The sequence below is a fragment of the Micromesistius poutassou genome, assembly GCF_964030765.1.
Source record: "Micromesistius poutassou genome assembly, chromosome: 17".
NCBI lineage: Eukaryota > Metazoa > Chordata > Actinopteri > Gadiformes > Gadidae > Micromesistius > Micromesistius poutassou.
In genome coordinates this window covers 13,482,824-13,499,010 of record NC_140287.1, presented here as the reverse complement: position 1 = coordinate 13,499,010, position 16,187 = coordinate 13,482,824, and the positions used below count along the sequence as shown (strand labels likewise).

The 16,187-nt window shown below is 45.5% G+C and overlaps 1 protein-coding gene across 4 annotated transcripts; it reads left to right on the top strand.

Moving 5' to 3' along the window:
* The first annotated feature begins 344 nt into the window (after window positions 1–344).
* On the top strand, window positions 345–16,187 carry ptpn21 (protein tyrosine phosphatase non-receptor type 21). Of its 4 annotated transcripts, none has more exons than XM_084481936.1 (20): window positions 345–492; window positions 1,454–1,761; window positions 2,709–2,878; window positions 3,885–3,982; window positions 5,377–5,444; window positions 5,548–5,618; window positions 6,278–6,365; window positions 6,717–6,805; window positions 7,364–7,451; window positions 7,703–7,782; window positions 7,925–8,032; window positions 8,405–8,465; window positions 8,669–8,747; window positions 8,845–10,355; window positions 10,991–11,131; window positions 12,762–12,980; window positions 13,464–13,592; window positions 13,807–14,041; window positions 14,285–14,445; window positions 14,544–16,187. In XM_084481936.1, the coding sequence occupies exons 2-20, from the start codon at window positions 1,582–1,584 to the stop codon at window positions 14,670–14,672; spliced, it is 3,705 nt and encodes a 1,234-aa protein (XP_084338062.1). In that variant the 5' UTR covers window positions 345–492; window positions 1,454–1,581; the 3' UTR covers window positions 14,673–16,187. The 4 variants fall into 4 exon arrangements, with proteins under 4 accessions (XP_084338062.1, XP_084338063.1, XP_084338061.1 ...); XM_084481937.1 differs by having other exon boundaries at window positions 428–438; XM_084481935.1 differs by lacking the exon at window positions 345–492 and adding an exon at window positions 592–830.

Here is a 16,187-nt window from a genome sequence, read left to right as displayed (position 1 = left end):
CCCAATGAAGTGTCTTAACAATATATTTCTGAAACATTTGTAGTCACTCTACTTTTTGATTCTAGATAATTGGAACATTTAAAATTGGCATACTCTGTCTTAAATGACGCACGCACATACAAATAAATCGCAAAGCAATTAAGCACTCAAACCATTGTTTACGTTTTGTTGGACTATAAAAAGACTTGAAAGAGGATTCGGTTTGATTACAGTTAACTCGGTTCCTATGATGCTTACAATGTCAAATCTTGACATACACGGCCAATGTGAGAGGCTTTGAACTGAAGGTAAACAGACCGGACAGTGGCCAGCAGTTCTGTCCCAGCTGTCTCGTTTCTCGCATTTTCACTGCCTAACATTCCAGCTGTCTGATGTCATGGATTTAAACCCTTCGCGTATTCCGCCGCCACAAACGCACTATAACCCGCTGCATTTGGTGTAAGTATTTGAAGAAAAAAAGAAGCTGTCGACTGAGAGGCCTTGTTAATAATCGTAAGTAATTCGATAATAAGCAAATTGTTAAAGGTTCGTCAAACGTTGCGGGACAGTTGCTAAGGGAGGAACAATGTCGTGGCGGATGTGGAAGGGATCCACTTGTTGCTCTCTCTGCCCCAGGAAGTGGAACTAGGCCGGGACTTGACTGAACTATCTGGGAGCTACTATGGAGCCTAGAGTGCAACGCTAGTTTACCGCTCAACTTCTAGTGTGTGCAATTGAGTTCATTTAGATGGCTTTTCTCTCAACGCGGAACTCACATCATATCCGCGTTCTCGACTAGTTTCTTACTGGCCCCAAAGCCGAAGCAAAATCGGAACCCAAAACACAAAACGGTACTGTTCACGTTATTGGCGATACAAGCAGCGACGTCAGCTTTACTTGGGGTTTGGTCTACTTGCTGGAGCACTAGCTAATGGGCTAACGCTACTTTGGATGTCTGTAACGGTTTAAAATACATTGAATGACATACGTTTGGCAATCTAATTAAAATAGGCAACTGCGTTTGTTTTCCCAAACTTTCTGCTAATGCCCAAACTTTCTAGTAATTTGCCATACTAAACAGCGCTTCTGTTATAACGTGGAGGATGATGATTTTGAGAAGCAGACATTGAAAGCAGCAGGGATTTCAAATGTGGTTGTTGTCGCCCACTTGGATGTCCTCTAGGCTTGTCTGGCCGTGGACTGGATACGAGTATTAACTGGAACAGCAGTCACTTCTAGCACTTCCAAATGCATGGCCATTTAGCTAATTGTATGTATTAACGTTAGTTGTCGTTAGTAACACATCCCACCACACAGGTTATGTTATTTACTGGTTATGTTATGCTATCTGGTGGCGCGGTCGAGTTTGACATGACCATAGACCGTGACCCTGTTGACCAAATAGATATTACATTTTTGGTAATGGTGTAAACTGTTTCACTTGAAATAATTGTCATCATTTGTTTCTTTCCAGGTCTGCCTGTGGATTATGATTCCGATGTCTGATTGCCCTCATAATAGCGCAGTATCTGGAGAGACAGACGGCGGCAAGATTAATCTAACGGGAGTGAAAAAGTCTCTTCTATTGTGGGATTGTGAAACATGCCCTTGCCATTTGGCTTAAAACTCAAAAGGACCCGAAGGTATAATGTTTCCAGCAAGAGTTGTCTCGTCACTCGGATTCAGCTGCTCAATAGAGAGTTTGTTGAGTTTACACTTTCTGTGGAGAGCACTGGACAGGAATGTTTGGAGGCCGTTGCACAGAGACTGGAGTTAAGAGAGGTACGCACATTTATTTAAACACCACATTGAACAAGTCTGTCATAGATATATTTTGAAATGTGGGATTTTTGAGGAGACAAATTGGTCTGTCATCAATCAATCATTGTTAACTTATTCATTTGATCTGAAAATGTGTCATTGGCATACACCTTCACCATCTAAATCCGCCACACAATGGCTTAAGTTGATACCGGTCACAACTTAATCATTGAATGACATCAGTGATACGGATGCAGCAGTTACTTTGACGAATATTTGTATGTGACACTAGTGTTGTGTCATAGGGATTCTTGACCCACTGGATTTTGCAATCAAAATGTTGCATTCAGGATCAATGTGTATATTCACTACTATAGAGCATATCATGCCATACCATCAGGTCACCACAGAGGTACAATGGTGGAATTTAATCAGATAAATTTTACCTGCTGCATTTTTGTACCAGCATTCAGTAACGATGCACATGATTGCTTGTTTAATCAGCTTGTTTGCTCAACTTCGCCAGTGCATACTGTGCACTGTGGAGTCATGTGGTGCTTACTCTTGTTTGCCATTTATTAGAGAAGGGTTGTATCGGGTTCTTCTCGGTATGACGGTCATGAGGGAAAACAAATAAGGTGTTGCTTTGTGATTAGAACACGTTACACATTCTGGGGTCATAGGGTGTCAAACAATAATTTTAGAAGTTCACTCTCAGCAGTATCTATTTGGAGACTCTTTCAGCCAGACAACTGCAAGACTGGGCGAAGAATGAGAGTCTAGAAATTCAGCTGATTTGTCAAAATTATTTAATATCACGGCTCATTGGGCTGATAGCTCCATAGATGTAAACACACTGAATTACATATTAACTAGATCTTTCCACCAATTTGTGTTTTGTCATGCAAATGGTATTATACAATCATATTTAAATAACATATGTGATTACCATTACCTTTCCCTCCCAGATAACATTCTTCAGCCTTTGGTACTACAACAAGCAAAACCAGCAAAGATGGATTGACCTGGAGAAACCGTTGAAGAAGCAGCTGGACAAGTATGGCCTGGAGCCCACAGTTTACTTTGGAGTGGTGTTTTACGTGCCCAGTGTGGGGCAGCTCCAGCAGGAGATCACAAGGTGAGCTCCCACAGACACCACCTTGGAATGCCTCAAGTAGGCAGCAATTACTGCTTCTTTCAATTAAATTGGGAATCATTTTGCCACCCTATTTGTACTTCTGCAAGCTCATGTGGCCTAGGCCCTAGGGAGTAGAATAACATGTATTTTACATGTATTTAGATCATGGGGTTTTTCAACGCTGCAAACTAACCCTATGATATTTTAATTTAATACCTCCAGGACTGTTATGGCAATGCTAAACACTAAATTTTGTAGCATATTGAACATCTGTTGGTAAATTATCCTTATTTCTAGCCAAGGTGGCCCACTGATCAACAGCTTGACAGTTTCTGTGCAGTAGCTTAGGTGTACAATCTGACTGGTCAGGTTGTGGCAAGGACCTGGCCCCCAATCCATCCTTCTGGCACTCAGAACCAAGATCCCATTACTTGATTTGGTCCAGCCTAATATTTTCTTCACTCCCAGACCCTCTGTCTTACTATTCATGTTTTTATATGGTTGTCAGCAGATTCTAAGACACTGCATAGAAAATCTATTAGTATATAGTATATATATATATAAGAGAGAAGAAAAAAACTATACACTGCCAGTATGTGCGCAGTAATGGTTGTATAGCGTTGAAAAGCTTGTTGTGTAATAGCCTCCATTTCAACCAACCAGTAATCTATACAAGAAATACCATGCATATACTGTAAAGATAGGCCAACATAGAGCTTTGGAGGGGAGCGCCACATGTTTTCAGTATCAGTTTGTCATATCTTTTGACCCAATTATCTCAAGCTAGTGTAGTTACAACTGAATTACCTATCATTCCAAAGCTATATTGTGACCTTGGCACAATACTCTGAATGACTCGTACCTAAAATGTATATTAACAGTTGTTCACGCATGTCAGACTTCATAATGAATTCATGCCCCTTACTGGCAAATTGAATACAAGAGGGCAATTTGTTGGTGTTTTCAATTTTTTTCTTATTTGTGTGAATCTCTTCTATCCTTGCAGATATCAGTATTACCTACAGCTAAAGAAAGATGTTCTGGAGGGAAGAATCCCATGCTCAATAGAACAAGCTATTCGTTTGGCTGGATTGGCAGTTCAAGGTAATGTGAACGCTTGATAGTGCATATTATATGGATTACATGTGTAAAGCTGTGGTCAACTTCCCACAGTTGTCTGTGGGACAACTGTTGTCTAGCTGTTAAACCCTAACCCTAAAAAAAGTAAGACAATCTTTGGAAGACAAACACCGCCATTGTTACTGAAATTAAAGTACAATTTAATCATGCCACACCCAATTTAACACGGTTTGCAAATCGAAGCCATTCCTTTATTTGTTCAAACTTGACTATGTGACTTGCAAACAGATTACACCCCAGCTAACACATAAATTGTGGTTTGGAAAAAGGATGCTACATGTTGAACCAAGGTTGCCGTAATACTGATAATCTTTCCTGGCTGTGGTAAATTTCAGAGCTGCTGGAGTCTTGTTAACATAAACATGATGGACTATACTACTTCTTTGGCAGAGTTGATTGTTATTGGTCAACATACGTTTTTCTCGTTTATCTTAATAGCAAATCATGGCACCAGGAAAAACTATTCCTCAATTCCACATGTTAGTTTTGCCATACTCCTCCTCTTGAAGTTGAGTGAGTTTTGTGTAAACATCAACTCAGCCACCACTCAGGAATTTATATTGCCTTTTTATTTAATATAGAGCCACTTAACAAGCCCCTTTCAAGCCTAAACCAACCCATAAACTCCAGTAGTGTGCGTGTGTGAATGTGAAATCACTTTGCGTGAGGTCTCAGCCTCAGACATTTCCTAAGCTTGTGTCCGGCCATAAGAATCTCAGCCACTTCTGGCAAAATGACACGACGCTATGCAAGTCACTGGGTGTTACCTCAGCCCGCCTGCTGAGGTCATTGACCGAAACAGTGGCTGACTCATTGCTTAAACTGCTACCTGGTCGTCTGTCTACCGCTAACCACGGTTAACAATCAATCTAAAATCTTGTTCAAAAGTCATGCTTGCTTATCAATTCCATAATGAAGTTTATGGAGCGTGTGTGTGGCTAAATATACTCTGTAGCACAGTGCAATCCAAAGGTTAGTTGTAGCTTTAGGACCTTTGAAGATTCTTGGTATATTCTGCATACCTGGGAGCATCGCCAGCAGGCGGGAAGGCTGGCCAGGAATCTGCTTTGGATCACTATGGTGGTAGACATTGAAGCAATGCCTTTCCATATCAAATGGGTCCCCTTCACTCCTAAAATTAGCCCTGGCTTGTCATCATACACCACAGGTTTCTTAATAGATGTCACTCCATTCTAAAATATTTGCTTGGAAAAGTCAGCGTTGGGTCAAATGCATGATTTATATGATTCTAAATGTAGGTAAACAATATAATTGGATTTAAATGCAAGAGAACACACATAAAATAATGTACATGTAATTGATAAAAGTTCCTTTTTATTTATTTTTTTCATCAAAAGCTGACTTTGGAGACTTCAACAGATATGATTCGCAGGAGTTCCTCCAGAAGTTTGTACTGTTCCCAATTGTAAGTTATTATTTTTGTTCCTTCCCTATAACTCTGTCGATATTGGCTGCATAGGCTCTTTGTAATACAACATTTCTTTCATAAATGTGTATTTTCTCTCCAGGGCTGGATCCAGGATGAGCGTGTACTGGAAGAGGCCACTCAGAAGGTGGCTCTTCTCTACCAGAGCTACCGGTAAGGACATTTTCCAGGTTCTCTCCAGTTCTCCATCTGCCATTCATTTTGCAATGCTTTACATTCCCTCACCCGGCAAACACGTTCACATCTCTCGGACGCAAGCGCAACGGACTCCCTCTAAATTAGCTTAGTCTCGCCTATCTAGGCCAGTTGGCCCTTTCTGTGGATCTTTTCGTCATCATCTGGTGTGTGTTAGTCGGCCTGTCCATAAACTTTGATTCCTTGTGATTTATACACGGATGGGCCCAAAAGAAAGCCCACAGCTGGAGCTCGCCTGGCATCCCTGAACCTCGAGTCTTCGTTCTTTTGCTTTTTCTCAGTCATCTCATCTGGTCCCAAGCAGATGTTCTCCATCTGTCTCCTCCATCACGTTCCAGTTCTATCTGCTGGGATTCATATTCCCCTCACTCCTCTTCCATTTACTTTACCGCATGCTTTAGATTATCTCCTGTAAAACTCACAAAACACATTCTTCACCCAACCTACAGAGGGGATTCGGAATACACTAGTAATAACTGTTCTGTATCTCAGAATGTGGGTCCTGCTAGACTAGTAAAATACTATTCTGACGCTTTATTCTCTCAGAATATGTCAGGTGAGGGGTCTACTCTTCCAGGGTTCTCGTTGATTGCTGTGTTTTGTTCCTCCCATCTCAGGGGACTGCCTGCTCCAGAGGCAGAGATGCTATACATGCAGGAAGTGGAGAAAATGGAGGGCTATGGCCAGGAAAGCTATCAGGCCAAGGTAACCTAAACTTAAAGCTTAAAGAAGCATTTGGGGCAGTGGAATAAGTACAGTTATAATACACCCTTATTTAACATGTGATTTCTTTTTTAATTTGTAAAAAAATATATCCAAACAGTGGGAAAATACTGTGATATTAATTTTAGCTAATACCGCCCACCCCTTATGTACAGTATACCACAGATTCATTCCTGACAATGAAAATCCGCCAGTAAGGCAAGTATTGGGTCTATGAACCTAATGAATATATACAATATAAAGGGGATGGTTAGGAGGTGGGTTTGATCTGTGTGGGCTCAGTATGTTTAGATTTTTTTTGTTTTATTTATATCCTCCCCTTAATCCCAACAGGATGGCACAGGAACAGACATCATCCTCGGAGCCTGTCTGGACGGCATCTTTGTCAAGCACAAAAATGGCAGGCCACCAATAGTATTTAGGTATGTTTCAAAAATACACCGGGGAATGGTTTGCGTGTCTTTACGATGTCACAGAGCGATGCAACCGGATACGTTGATATATGTGACACATTAAGTAAAAGCTCATTGTAGGTGTTTGCCCTAATGCTGTTACTGTAGTAGAAGGGTTAAGTCATTGGCCAACATGCATAGAGTTAAGTGGCGCAGTCCAGACTTATTCTTGGGCGTTGTTATGTCTTGGGATGTCACCCCAGTTTCCTTCAGACCTTTCCTTTCCTTCCTGAATTTTTTTCAAGAGGGACCGACTTAGAAAGCATTGCATTGAATCTAGTGCATGTTTTTAATTTAGTGTTGGCCTGTTCTGTATTGTGTCTGCATAGTGCGGTGCATAATATATAGTTTGGCCCTTGAACATAGAATATTTATTTTCCAGCAATGTTTTTATTAAATGTTTTATTGTCTGTGTTCCCACAGCAAGTCAACTCCCTTTGAGGGTTCTCTGTCATTAAAGTATGTGACCACGATGACATCATGTTATTTTCCCTTCTTTGTCACCCGCTTCTCTAATTGGTTGTGTAGGTGGAATGAAATTAACAACATGAGTCACAACAAGTCCTTCTTCGCACTGGAGCTAGCAAACAAAGAGGAAAGCGTTCAGTTTCAGACCGTAAGTGCCACTCACTGTCCCCCTCCTTTATGTTACGGAGTGTCTGCATCCTAGAAATAGACCGTCTGGTTAGGATATATGTTACCAGTGTGTACCCTCAAAGCATGTGTGGCTGTGCGGTGTGGCATGCCGGGTCACAATGCCAGATTCCATCTTCTGAAAGATATTTTACTGGAACTAAAAATGCCTTATCGCCATTTGCACAAAAATATTAACAACCAAAATCTGTCTCTTTCTCTCCCCTTGCCTAGGAAGACATGGAGACCTCCAAATATGTGTGCCGGATGTGTCTGGCCAGACACAAGTTCTATAAGATTAACAAGAGCAGCCTGTAAGTGTGTCTGTCGTTAACACGTCTAGCCTAGTTCCGGCCTCGGTCTCCTGTGCCCTTAGCGTGTGCACACTTGTACTTGGTGTGCATGTCGTCTTTGGTGTGGCCTCACTCCTCTCCCCCTCTGCTCCTCTCTCTTTAGAGGGGAGTGTGAAACCCCGCCTTCCCAGGCCTCCCAGAAGTCCATACTCACTCTTTCCTTCCCTCGCTTTCCAATGCTCTCTCGTCCCTCTCTGCCTTCTCATAAGGGGTGAGCACCACTGTTTCAGCCACCGCCTACCAACTGGTATGCCTGCCAACCAGGTGCCAACGCCCACCTCTGGCTCTCCAGTCAGTTCCGTCCCCCCCCCCCCCCCCCCCCCCACCTTTGACCCCTCACATCCAAAGGGACAATTAGCTTGTGGGCCTTTTGTGTAAACAGAATTATCTTCTCGGATCCTGTAGAGTTTATTTGATCAAGCCAACAACCACAGGGCAGTATGCACGGAACCAAACCTCCGACTTTTCTACGGAGAGTTTGAGTTCACTAAGAAATATGTTGCTGAAAATATGCGACCCGGAACCTTACGCTTTATATCCATCTTTTATTATTCCTTGTACTATTAATGGTTTTCTTCCTCAGTCAATCCCAGCCGACCGTTGTTAACCCAGTCAGACGAAGATCGTCCACCAGGATGTCTCTGGTAAGTTCTAGCACCCCTCCCACACATCGGTTTGCCCTAACTTAACAGTGGTACGCCAAACCAACCAAGCTTGGCCTATAATAATACTCAATGTTACACACAATTCAATATTTTTGTAATGCCATTACCTTGGTGTGCCGGTCTGCACCATGAGTGCCCTCACTAAATTGCTCTCTTGTTATGTTCTGATGTTGCGGTTTCAGCCAAAGCCACCATTCATGATGCCCCCGCCTCAAATGCACTACAACGGTCACTTCACAGAGCCTTACACATCGTCCCAAGGTAGGTGTCTTAACATCTGGAAAATATCAATCTAATCGAGGCGTTTTAATTACCTCTCACTAACTACCGGTGTTCTGCTGTCCTCGCACTCTCCCAGACAACCTGTACATGAACAACCAGAACGGGTACTACTACCACTCCCAGACCAGCCTGGACCGCTCCCCGCTGGAGTACGGCAGCGGGGGGCGCCTGCGCAACGGCAGCGTGTACAGCGCCCACAGCACCAGCTCCCTCACCAACCCCCAGCACTACATGCAGCCCTCGCCCATGTCCTCCAACCCCTCCATCACGGGCAGCGACGTCACGCGGCCCGACTACATCCCGTCGCACCGCCACAGCGCGCTCATCCCGCCCTCCTACCGCGCCACCCCCGACTACGAGACGGTGATGAGGCAGAAGAGCCGGGGCCCGGGCGCCGTGGTGCTGGCCCCCGAGCACCGCCAGAGCCACTCCATGAGGAACCTCAACATCGGCAACTCGTACGCCTACAGCCGGCCCGACCCGCTGGTGTACAGCCAGCCGGAGATCCGGGTGGAGCACGGCGGGGGTCACCACCAGCACTACCCGTTCCACCTCAACTCCAGCTTCCACAGTCCCTCGCCGTATCCGTACCCTGCCGACCGGAGGCCCGTGGTGGGCGCCGTCAGCGTGCCAGAGCTCACCAACGTCCAGCTGCAGCAGGCCCAGGAGTACCCGGCGCCCAACATCATGAGGACGCAGGTGTACCGGCCGCCGCCGCCCTACCCCTACGCCCACCCGCGGCCCGCCAACAGCACGCCAGACCTCTCCCGCCACCTGTACGTCAGCAGCAGCAACCCGGACCTGATCGTCACGCGCCGTGTCCACCACTCGGTGCAGACCTTCCAGGAGGACAGCCTGCCGGTGGCCCACTCCCTCCAGGAGGTGTCCGAACCGCTGCTCCTGATGGGGCCCACGCACCCACACCCACACAACGCCCACAAGCGCAACTCCATAGAGATCGCTGGCCTGGGTTACAGCCTGGAGGGCCTCCGGATCAAAGAGAGAACCGTGTCCTCTTCGGCCGCTGAAATAGCCACGCCCCCTTCCGCCGTCCGCAGCCAGCCCTCACAGGGCTCCCAGCTCAACGTGTTCCTGGAACGCACCAAGACAGAAGACGGGGTTGCTCTGAAGGAAGACGTGCACTACGGACACAAAAAGTCTCTCTCGGACGCCACCATGCTGGTCCACAGCAGCGGCGAAGAGGAGGAGTTTGAGGAGGACGGCGGGCGCCACACGCCGCTTTCCCAGGATGCCTTGGTGGCCGTGTTACCAGAGCAACGGCCGCATCGCAGCCTGACGTCCCTCTCCTCTCTGACGGCTCACGAGCAGACCCCCCTGGAGCCGCCGCCCGCCTACCCCATTGGCCTCTCGTTGGACCCATCCATCACCAGCTCCCTGGCCTACCAGCCTCACCCTCTGGTCCAGGACGTGGAGCCTCGCTACCTGCTCTCTGAGCTCCGGCAGCCCAGGATCATGCCCTCGGTGTCGGAGGGAGACCTGAGCAGTCAGGCCAAGAAGGACTTCAAGAAGAGACCCGTGTCTGACGTCCCTGCTGCCAAGAAGACCATTGAAGGGCTGCCACCTCCGGTGAGTTGTGTCTCCTCGTCACCGGCGCCTGACAGTGTGTCCTTGAATCCCTCTTTATAACGATTATTCTCTACAGTTCTTTTACTTGTCACTTATCACTTCATTGGGCTGTGCTTAAAAGCTCGGCCATGAACTTGACAATCAAGGAATTATTTGTGTATTCTTAGGTTTAAGCCCTAGACATGCATTTTTTTTTACTAATCTAATCAACTCTAATTTCCTGTTCACAAGTAGCGTGACAACGTCATCTAGTAGTAATCTTTAAAGAGTACACTGCATTTTATTACTGATTGACTAGGCATGACGTAGATATGGTAACTAATGAATAACTAACAATGCTAGTCTTAATATTTATTTTTCCAAAAAATGTTTGCACGCCTGATACACCAAAGGGAAATAATGTTTCCCGTAAAACACGCCAACAAGGTTCACACAAACAATGTCGTCATTTTACACGTAACACACATCCGAAAAGAATGCAGTTGGAACACCTCTTGGAAGAGAGAGCCGGACAGGCGACATTCCCCAAACACCTGCGAGCCACTTCCTGTATTCTGTACTGTCCTCCCGAGATACGGGAGACTTTAACTGGCCACCTCGTCACTCTTCTCTGTCTCGTCATGCTGCCACGGCAGGGCTCGAAGCGCGGGACCCGGTCGGAGGTGAAGAAGATGGGGCCCCTGAAGGTGGCGGCCCTCAACGGGCTGTCGCTGTCCCGGTTGCCCATGCACGACGAGGGCAAAGACGAGCCCGAGAACGCCTCCAACGACGAGAGGGTAAGGGGGGTGTGTGTGTGTGTGTGTGTGTGTGTGTGTACACTATTTAGATGAAGTGGACTTTTATACTCCATCTCAGCTGCATTTTTATTTAAAGAGCCAGTGAGCCCAATGTTTTAGATGGATTTAAAAAAAACAAGCCCCCCTCTTTGGGAAAGAGGGGGGCGTGTTATCCCCATGGTTACGGCCCAGGCCAATTTTATGATACTATTTGTGTACAGTCGTGTAGCTGTGCCTTGCGATTTTTGTATGTGAAATCCGCCACACACTGTAGCGTTATACTGAAACGTAACCCCCTTAAATACATCGCTGCTCAGATGGAGCTTCGTGATATATACACACACACACACACACACACACACACACACACACACACACACACACACACACACACACACACACACACACACACACACACACACACACACACACACACACACACACACACCAGTGGAGGCTTCTCCAGTGAGGAGAGGGAGGAAGATCCTCCTTAACATTGTTGAGAATATAAAGTGTAGATTGCCCAGACTACTGTAATGAATTAATGCCCTTAAATATGACTACTTTAATACCTTTGTATATGTAATGTTCATTTCCCCGGGTAAAGGGATATTAGCACCCCTATCGCCTATTGAATTACTTCGGGGAGGACGTTCCTCCCTCAGCCTCCATTGACTCCCATTCATTTCTTGGGAACTACTGGCGGCCGGTGGATAACATGGGGGTCAATGGGAGAGAGGAGGAAAGTCCTCCTCTGAGTGGGTGGGACTAGCTAAGGGATCTGAGTCACGTCAACGTCTATTCACGAATAGGCTGGAGCCCTGGCTGCGCTATGAACCAATAAGCAGGAGCCCTGGCTGTGGAGCAGCCCGGAGGGAGGGTTTATCCCCTCAAGTCTCTAGACTACGAGAATCAACAAACCCGCTCGTATGCCTCGTTTCCACCGAGCGGTGCGCTACATGTCAATAGTTGTGAAATTATGTTCTTGTTGTTCTTTTAATTGTTTGTTACTCTGACCGTTCTGTTTACTATTGTGGAAAGGATGTTAGTGAATGATTCAGAGCATGATGCATTTTAAATGGCATCACTTTTGGTCTTTTCTTCATTTTTCTTAAAACAATTGTAGCAGATTTTTTTATTTTGTTTTACAAATCAAGAGTAGGCCTGATTTGACTAATTGGCTTTGCATCCTTTCCTTCTGCCCTTGTAGTCCAAGACATGCACCAGCTTTCAAAGTACAATGCTGCCACTGGTGGATTTGTATCAATTTTATTTACATAATTATCCCTCCCTGCTATTTTGTAGTTCACCAAAATACCCTGAAACAACTTGATTCCCACATACTTATGCCACCATATGGCACTAACAGTGCAAGCAGGCCAATGGCAACCAAGCGCGCAGTCCTTCCTCCCTCACTTTAAAAACCAGCCGCCACTGACACACACACACACTGTGGCTTTATACTACAATGTCTGAAAAGCTCAACTTTCTCGTGGACACCGCAGTCAACCACTGCCTAGACAGAGCTCCACACGTCCCCACACACCATGCCCCTTGGTCGTGACGTCAGACTACCTCGGAAAAGGGTTCCTTATGGGTTTATTCATTATTGTGTGTGTGTGTGTGTCAGTGTAAGGTCCTGGAGCAGCGCATGGAGCAGGGCATGGTGTTCACGGAGTACGAGCAGATCCCCAAGAGGCGTCCGTCGGGCGACTGCGCCATCGCCCAGCAGCCGGAAAACGGCGAGAGGAACCGCTTCCAGGACGTGCTGCCCTACGACGACACGCGTGTGGAGCTGGTGCCCACCAAGGAGAACAACACGGGCTACATCAACGCCTCGCACATCAGAGTAAGGACCCTGAACTCAGATCCACATTCAGGATCACTGTCCCTGTCGTCCGTCAACAGTGGGAACTCAGCACTCCGGGGGTGGCAGTAGCTCAGGAGGTAGAGCGGGTTGGCTGGTAACCGCAAGGTTGCTAGTCCGATCCCCGGCTCCTCCTCGCTGAGTGTCGAGGTGTCCCTGAGCAAGGCACATCATATGTGCATGAATGGGTGAATGTCAGGCAATATTGTAAAGCGCTTTGGATAAAAGTGCTATATAAATACAGACCATTTACTCACCACATCCAATAACTTACAGCACACTGGAAGTATAACTCTTGCTTTCAGTGCAAAACTGGTGTGCAGAATAACAGCCTCACATCAGTCTGATCGACTAGCCCACCCTACCTCACCTCTACGGTCAATTCTCATTGTTTTTGTCCCAAGTTAGAAGTCATAGAACACGAACCTGACACAGTGTATGTGTGTGTGTGTCCTTGCCCTGTAGGTCACTGTGAGCGGCCATGAGTGGAGCTACATCGCATCACAGGGCCCCCTGTCCAACACCTGCCAGGACTTCTGGCAGATGGTGTGGGAGCAGGGCGTGTCCATCATCGCTATGGTTACCGCTGAAGAGGTACGTGGCAATAACGCTGAGATGTCTCCACAAAGGCTAATTTCAAAACATCATTATTTCCTCTTACTGGTTACTGGTTGTTTATAATTGGGCGTTAACATGTCCTGGTTGTAATTTAATATGTGACTAAACTTTTGACTGTGTAGTGGTTGGAGCCAGGCTGAACCGTTGTTGTGTGGGAGTGTTTACTCAGTCTCTCCCTCTGGTGCTGCAGGAGGGCGGTCGGGAGAAGAGCTTCCGCTACTGGCCGCGGCTGGGCTCGCGCCACAACACGGTGACGTACGGCCGCTTCAAGATCACCACCCGCTTCCGAACGGACTCGGGATGCTACGCCACCACCGGCCTCAAGATCAAACACCTGCTCTCTGGCCACGAGAGGACCATCTGGCACCTGCAGTACACCGACTGGCCCGACCACGGCTGTCCAGAAGACTTCAAGGGCTTCCTCAGTGAGTCATCCAGAGAAACCTGCACTGAATTCAGAGATGGTCTTCATTAGAAAATGTCGAAATGAGTAGAAAAATATTAATTATAAAACATACATAAATATTAAAATATAAACATACATAAATATTAATTATAAAACATACATACATTACTTAGTCAAATATCTAAAGCTTATTTGACTAAGTAACTTGTGTGAATGAGAGTGTGAGTGATCGTTAACATGCCGGTCTGCCTGCGTCCTGCAGCCTTCCTGGAAGAGGTCCAGTCCGTGAGGAGACACACCAACAGCATCAGCGACCCCAAGAACGCCCACCAGCCGGTGCTGGTGCACTGCAGCGCAGGGGTCGGCCGCACTGGGGTGGTCCTCCTCTCAGAGATCATGATCGCCTGTCTGGAGCACAACGAGGTAACCAATGACGAGCTCAGCCACTGATTGGATAGTTATTGCGACTGATGTGTTTGAACACTGGGGCGAGTTAACAAACCCTGTTCTCTTTTGTTCAGATGTTCGATGTCCCGACGGTGCTGAGCATGCTCCGTCAGCAGAGGATGATGATGGTGCAGACCATCTCGCAGTACGTCTTCATCTACAAGGTGCTCATCCAGTTCCTGCGCAACTCCAGGCTCATCTAAACACCACATGTCGGGCGACCAGGATCATCTCCACAGCCTGCTTTGAATCGGAACCCCCCTATCCTCTTTGAGTATTAACTAGGCCTGGGCAATAAAACAAATTATCGTATCGTGATAGACTTTTGATCAATATCAATATAAAACATGTTCAATATATATCTATAAGAGACTGGACCAACGAATCTAGCAGCTGGGTTTGTTACACAAACATGGTTCCATACTTATTTACAATATTGGAGTGTTTTTCATTGTTGTATTGACATTGGAGTGTTTATCAATGAAGAATAACAGTGGATGGTCATATTAAGTGTTAAACAGAAGTGTTTAAATCCAGCATGGTAATTCCTAGTCTTTTTAGGTAATTAAAATTATCAATAGTTATCGATATCGATCAATGTGATGAAGTTATATCGTGATATCTTTCAGCCATATCGCCCAGGCCTAGTATTAACGGAGATCAAAGACTTGAATTCGGATGAGGAAGTGATAGCCAACCCGAAGGACTCGTAGCCACTGTGCTATGCCTCGCCCCTTACAGTATTATAATAATCCACTGTGTTATTTACACTACTTTGAATAATACATGAAGCCCAGCACTTTTTTGGTAAAAGCTGTGTATATAGAAGAACTTTGGTCATGCTGCAGTAAAAAAAACATTTTAGATTTTCTTTTTGTATTCAAAACCAGTGGATTTTTTAATATGATCTAGCTTTTGTTCGGTTTTCTGAGATGAATGTGTTACTGAATGAAGGTCTTCATTATTATTTTTTTATCTGATCATGAAGGCGTTAAACATACCTGGTATAGAGGATATTTTTATAGATATGCTCAAGGTCTATACTGAGTATAGGGCCCAGAAATTACATATGGGCCTGACACACGGAAGGCTTACTAAACCCTACAACCATAAAGCTGAATATAATAATAAATATCTTGTTAGTCAGGGAGCTATGGCGCTGTTTATCGTAATCCCTGTATTGTTAGGGACACAATGCTGTACAGCGCTGACAATATTGATGTTTAGGTGGATTGACAACTCTGTTCTCAGGTGTTAACCAAAGAAACCTTGTTTATCCCCAGTCGCATTCATTCACCTGTAACAAGGCTTTACATGGCTGTCTTAGTAACCTTTCACTGGTAATATTTATTTCTTTGTTTTGTTTCCTTTTGAAAGTAAACATAACGGTGGTTTAGAAGTGTATTTAACAGAAGGTGGATCACAAAGGACTGTTTTGTATTTACTCGATCCGCACACTCAAAGCAAATACTTTTATAAGCAGGCTCGACTGCCCTCGCAAACTAGTTCAAACCCACATTTTTGAGTGAATTCAGAATGTCATCCTAAAAAAAAAGTTGTATTCAACAATCTGACCTTAAAAGAGCGACGCAGGTTTATTTGTCATCGGTTAGAACTAGAAGACAAACAAATATTTATAACAACTTCACTAATGTGAGTTGATCGTGCTGACAAAAGGGGGCTCCCCTAGCCCTCTGTCCAATAAATGCTGTACAATA

Excerpts from the sequence above, each read along its gene's own strand:
- ptpn21 (XM_084481936.1), top strand. The coding sequence starts at position 1,582 with ATGCCCTTGCCATTTGGCTTAAAACTCAAAAGGACCCGAAGGTATAAT. Across the intron at positions 7,783-7,924 it reads AAGATTAACAAGAGCAGCCT|AGGGGAGTGTGAAACCCCGC; the intron begins GTAAGTGTGTCT and ends CTCTCTCTTTAG. Across the intron at positions 11,132-12,761 it reads ACGCCTCCAACGACGAGAGG|TGTAAGGTCCTGGAGCAGCG; the intron begins GTAAGGGGGGTG and ends TGTGTGTGTCAG.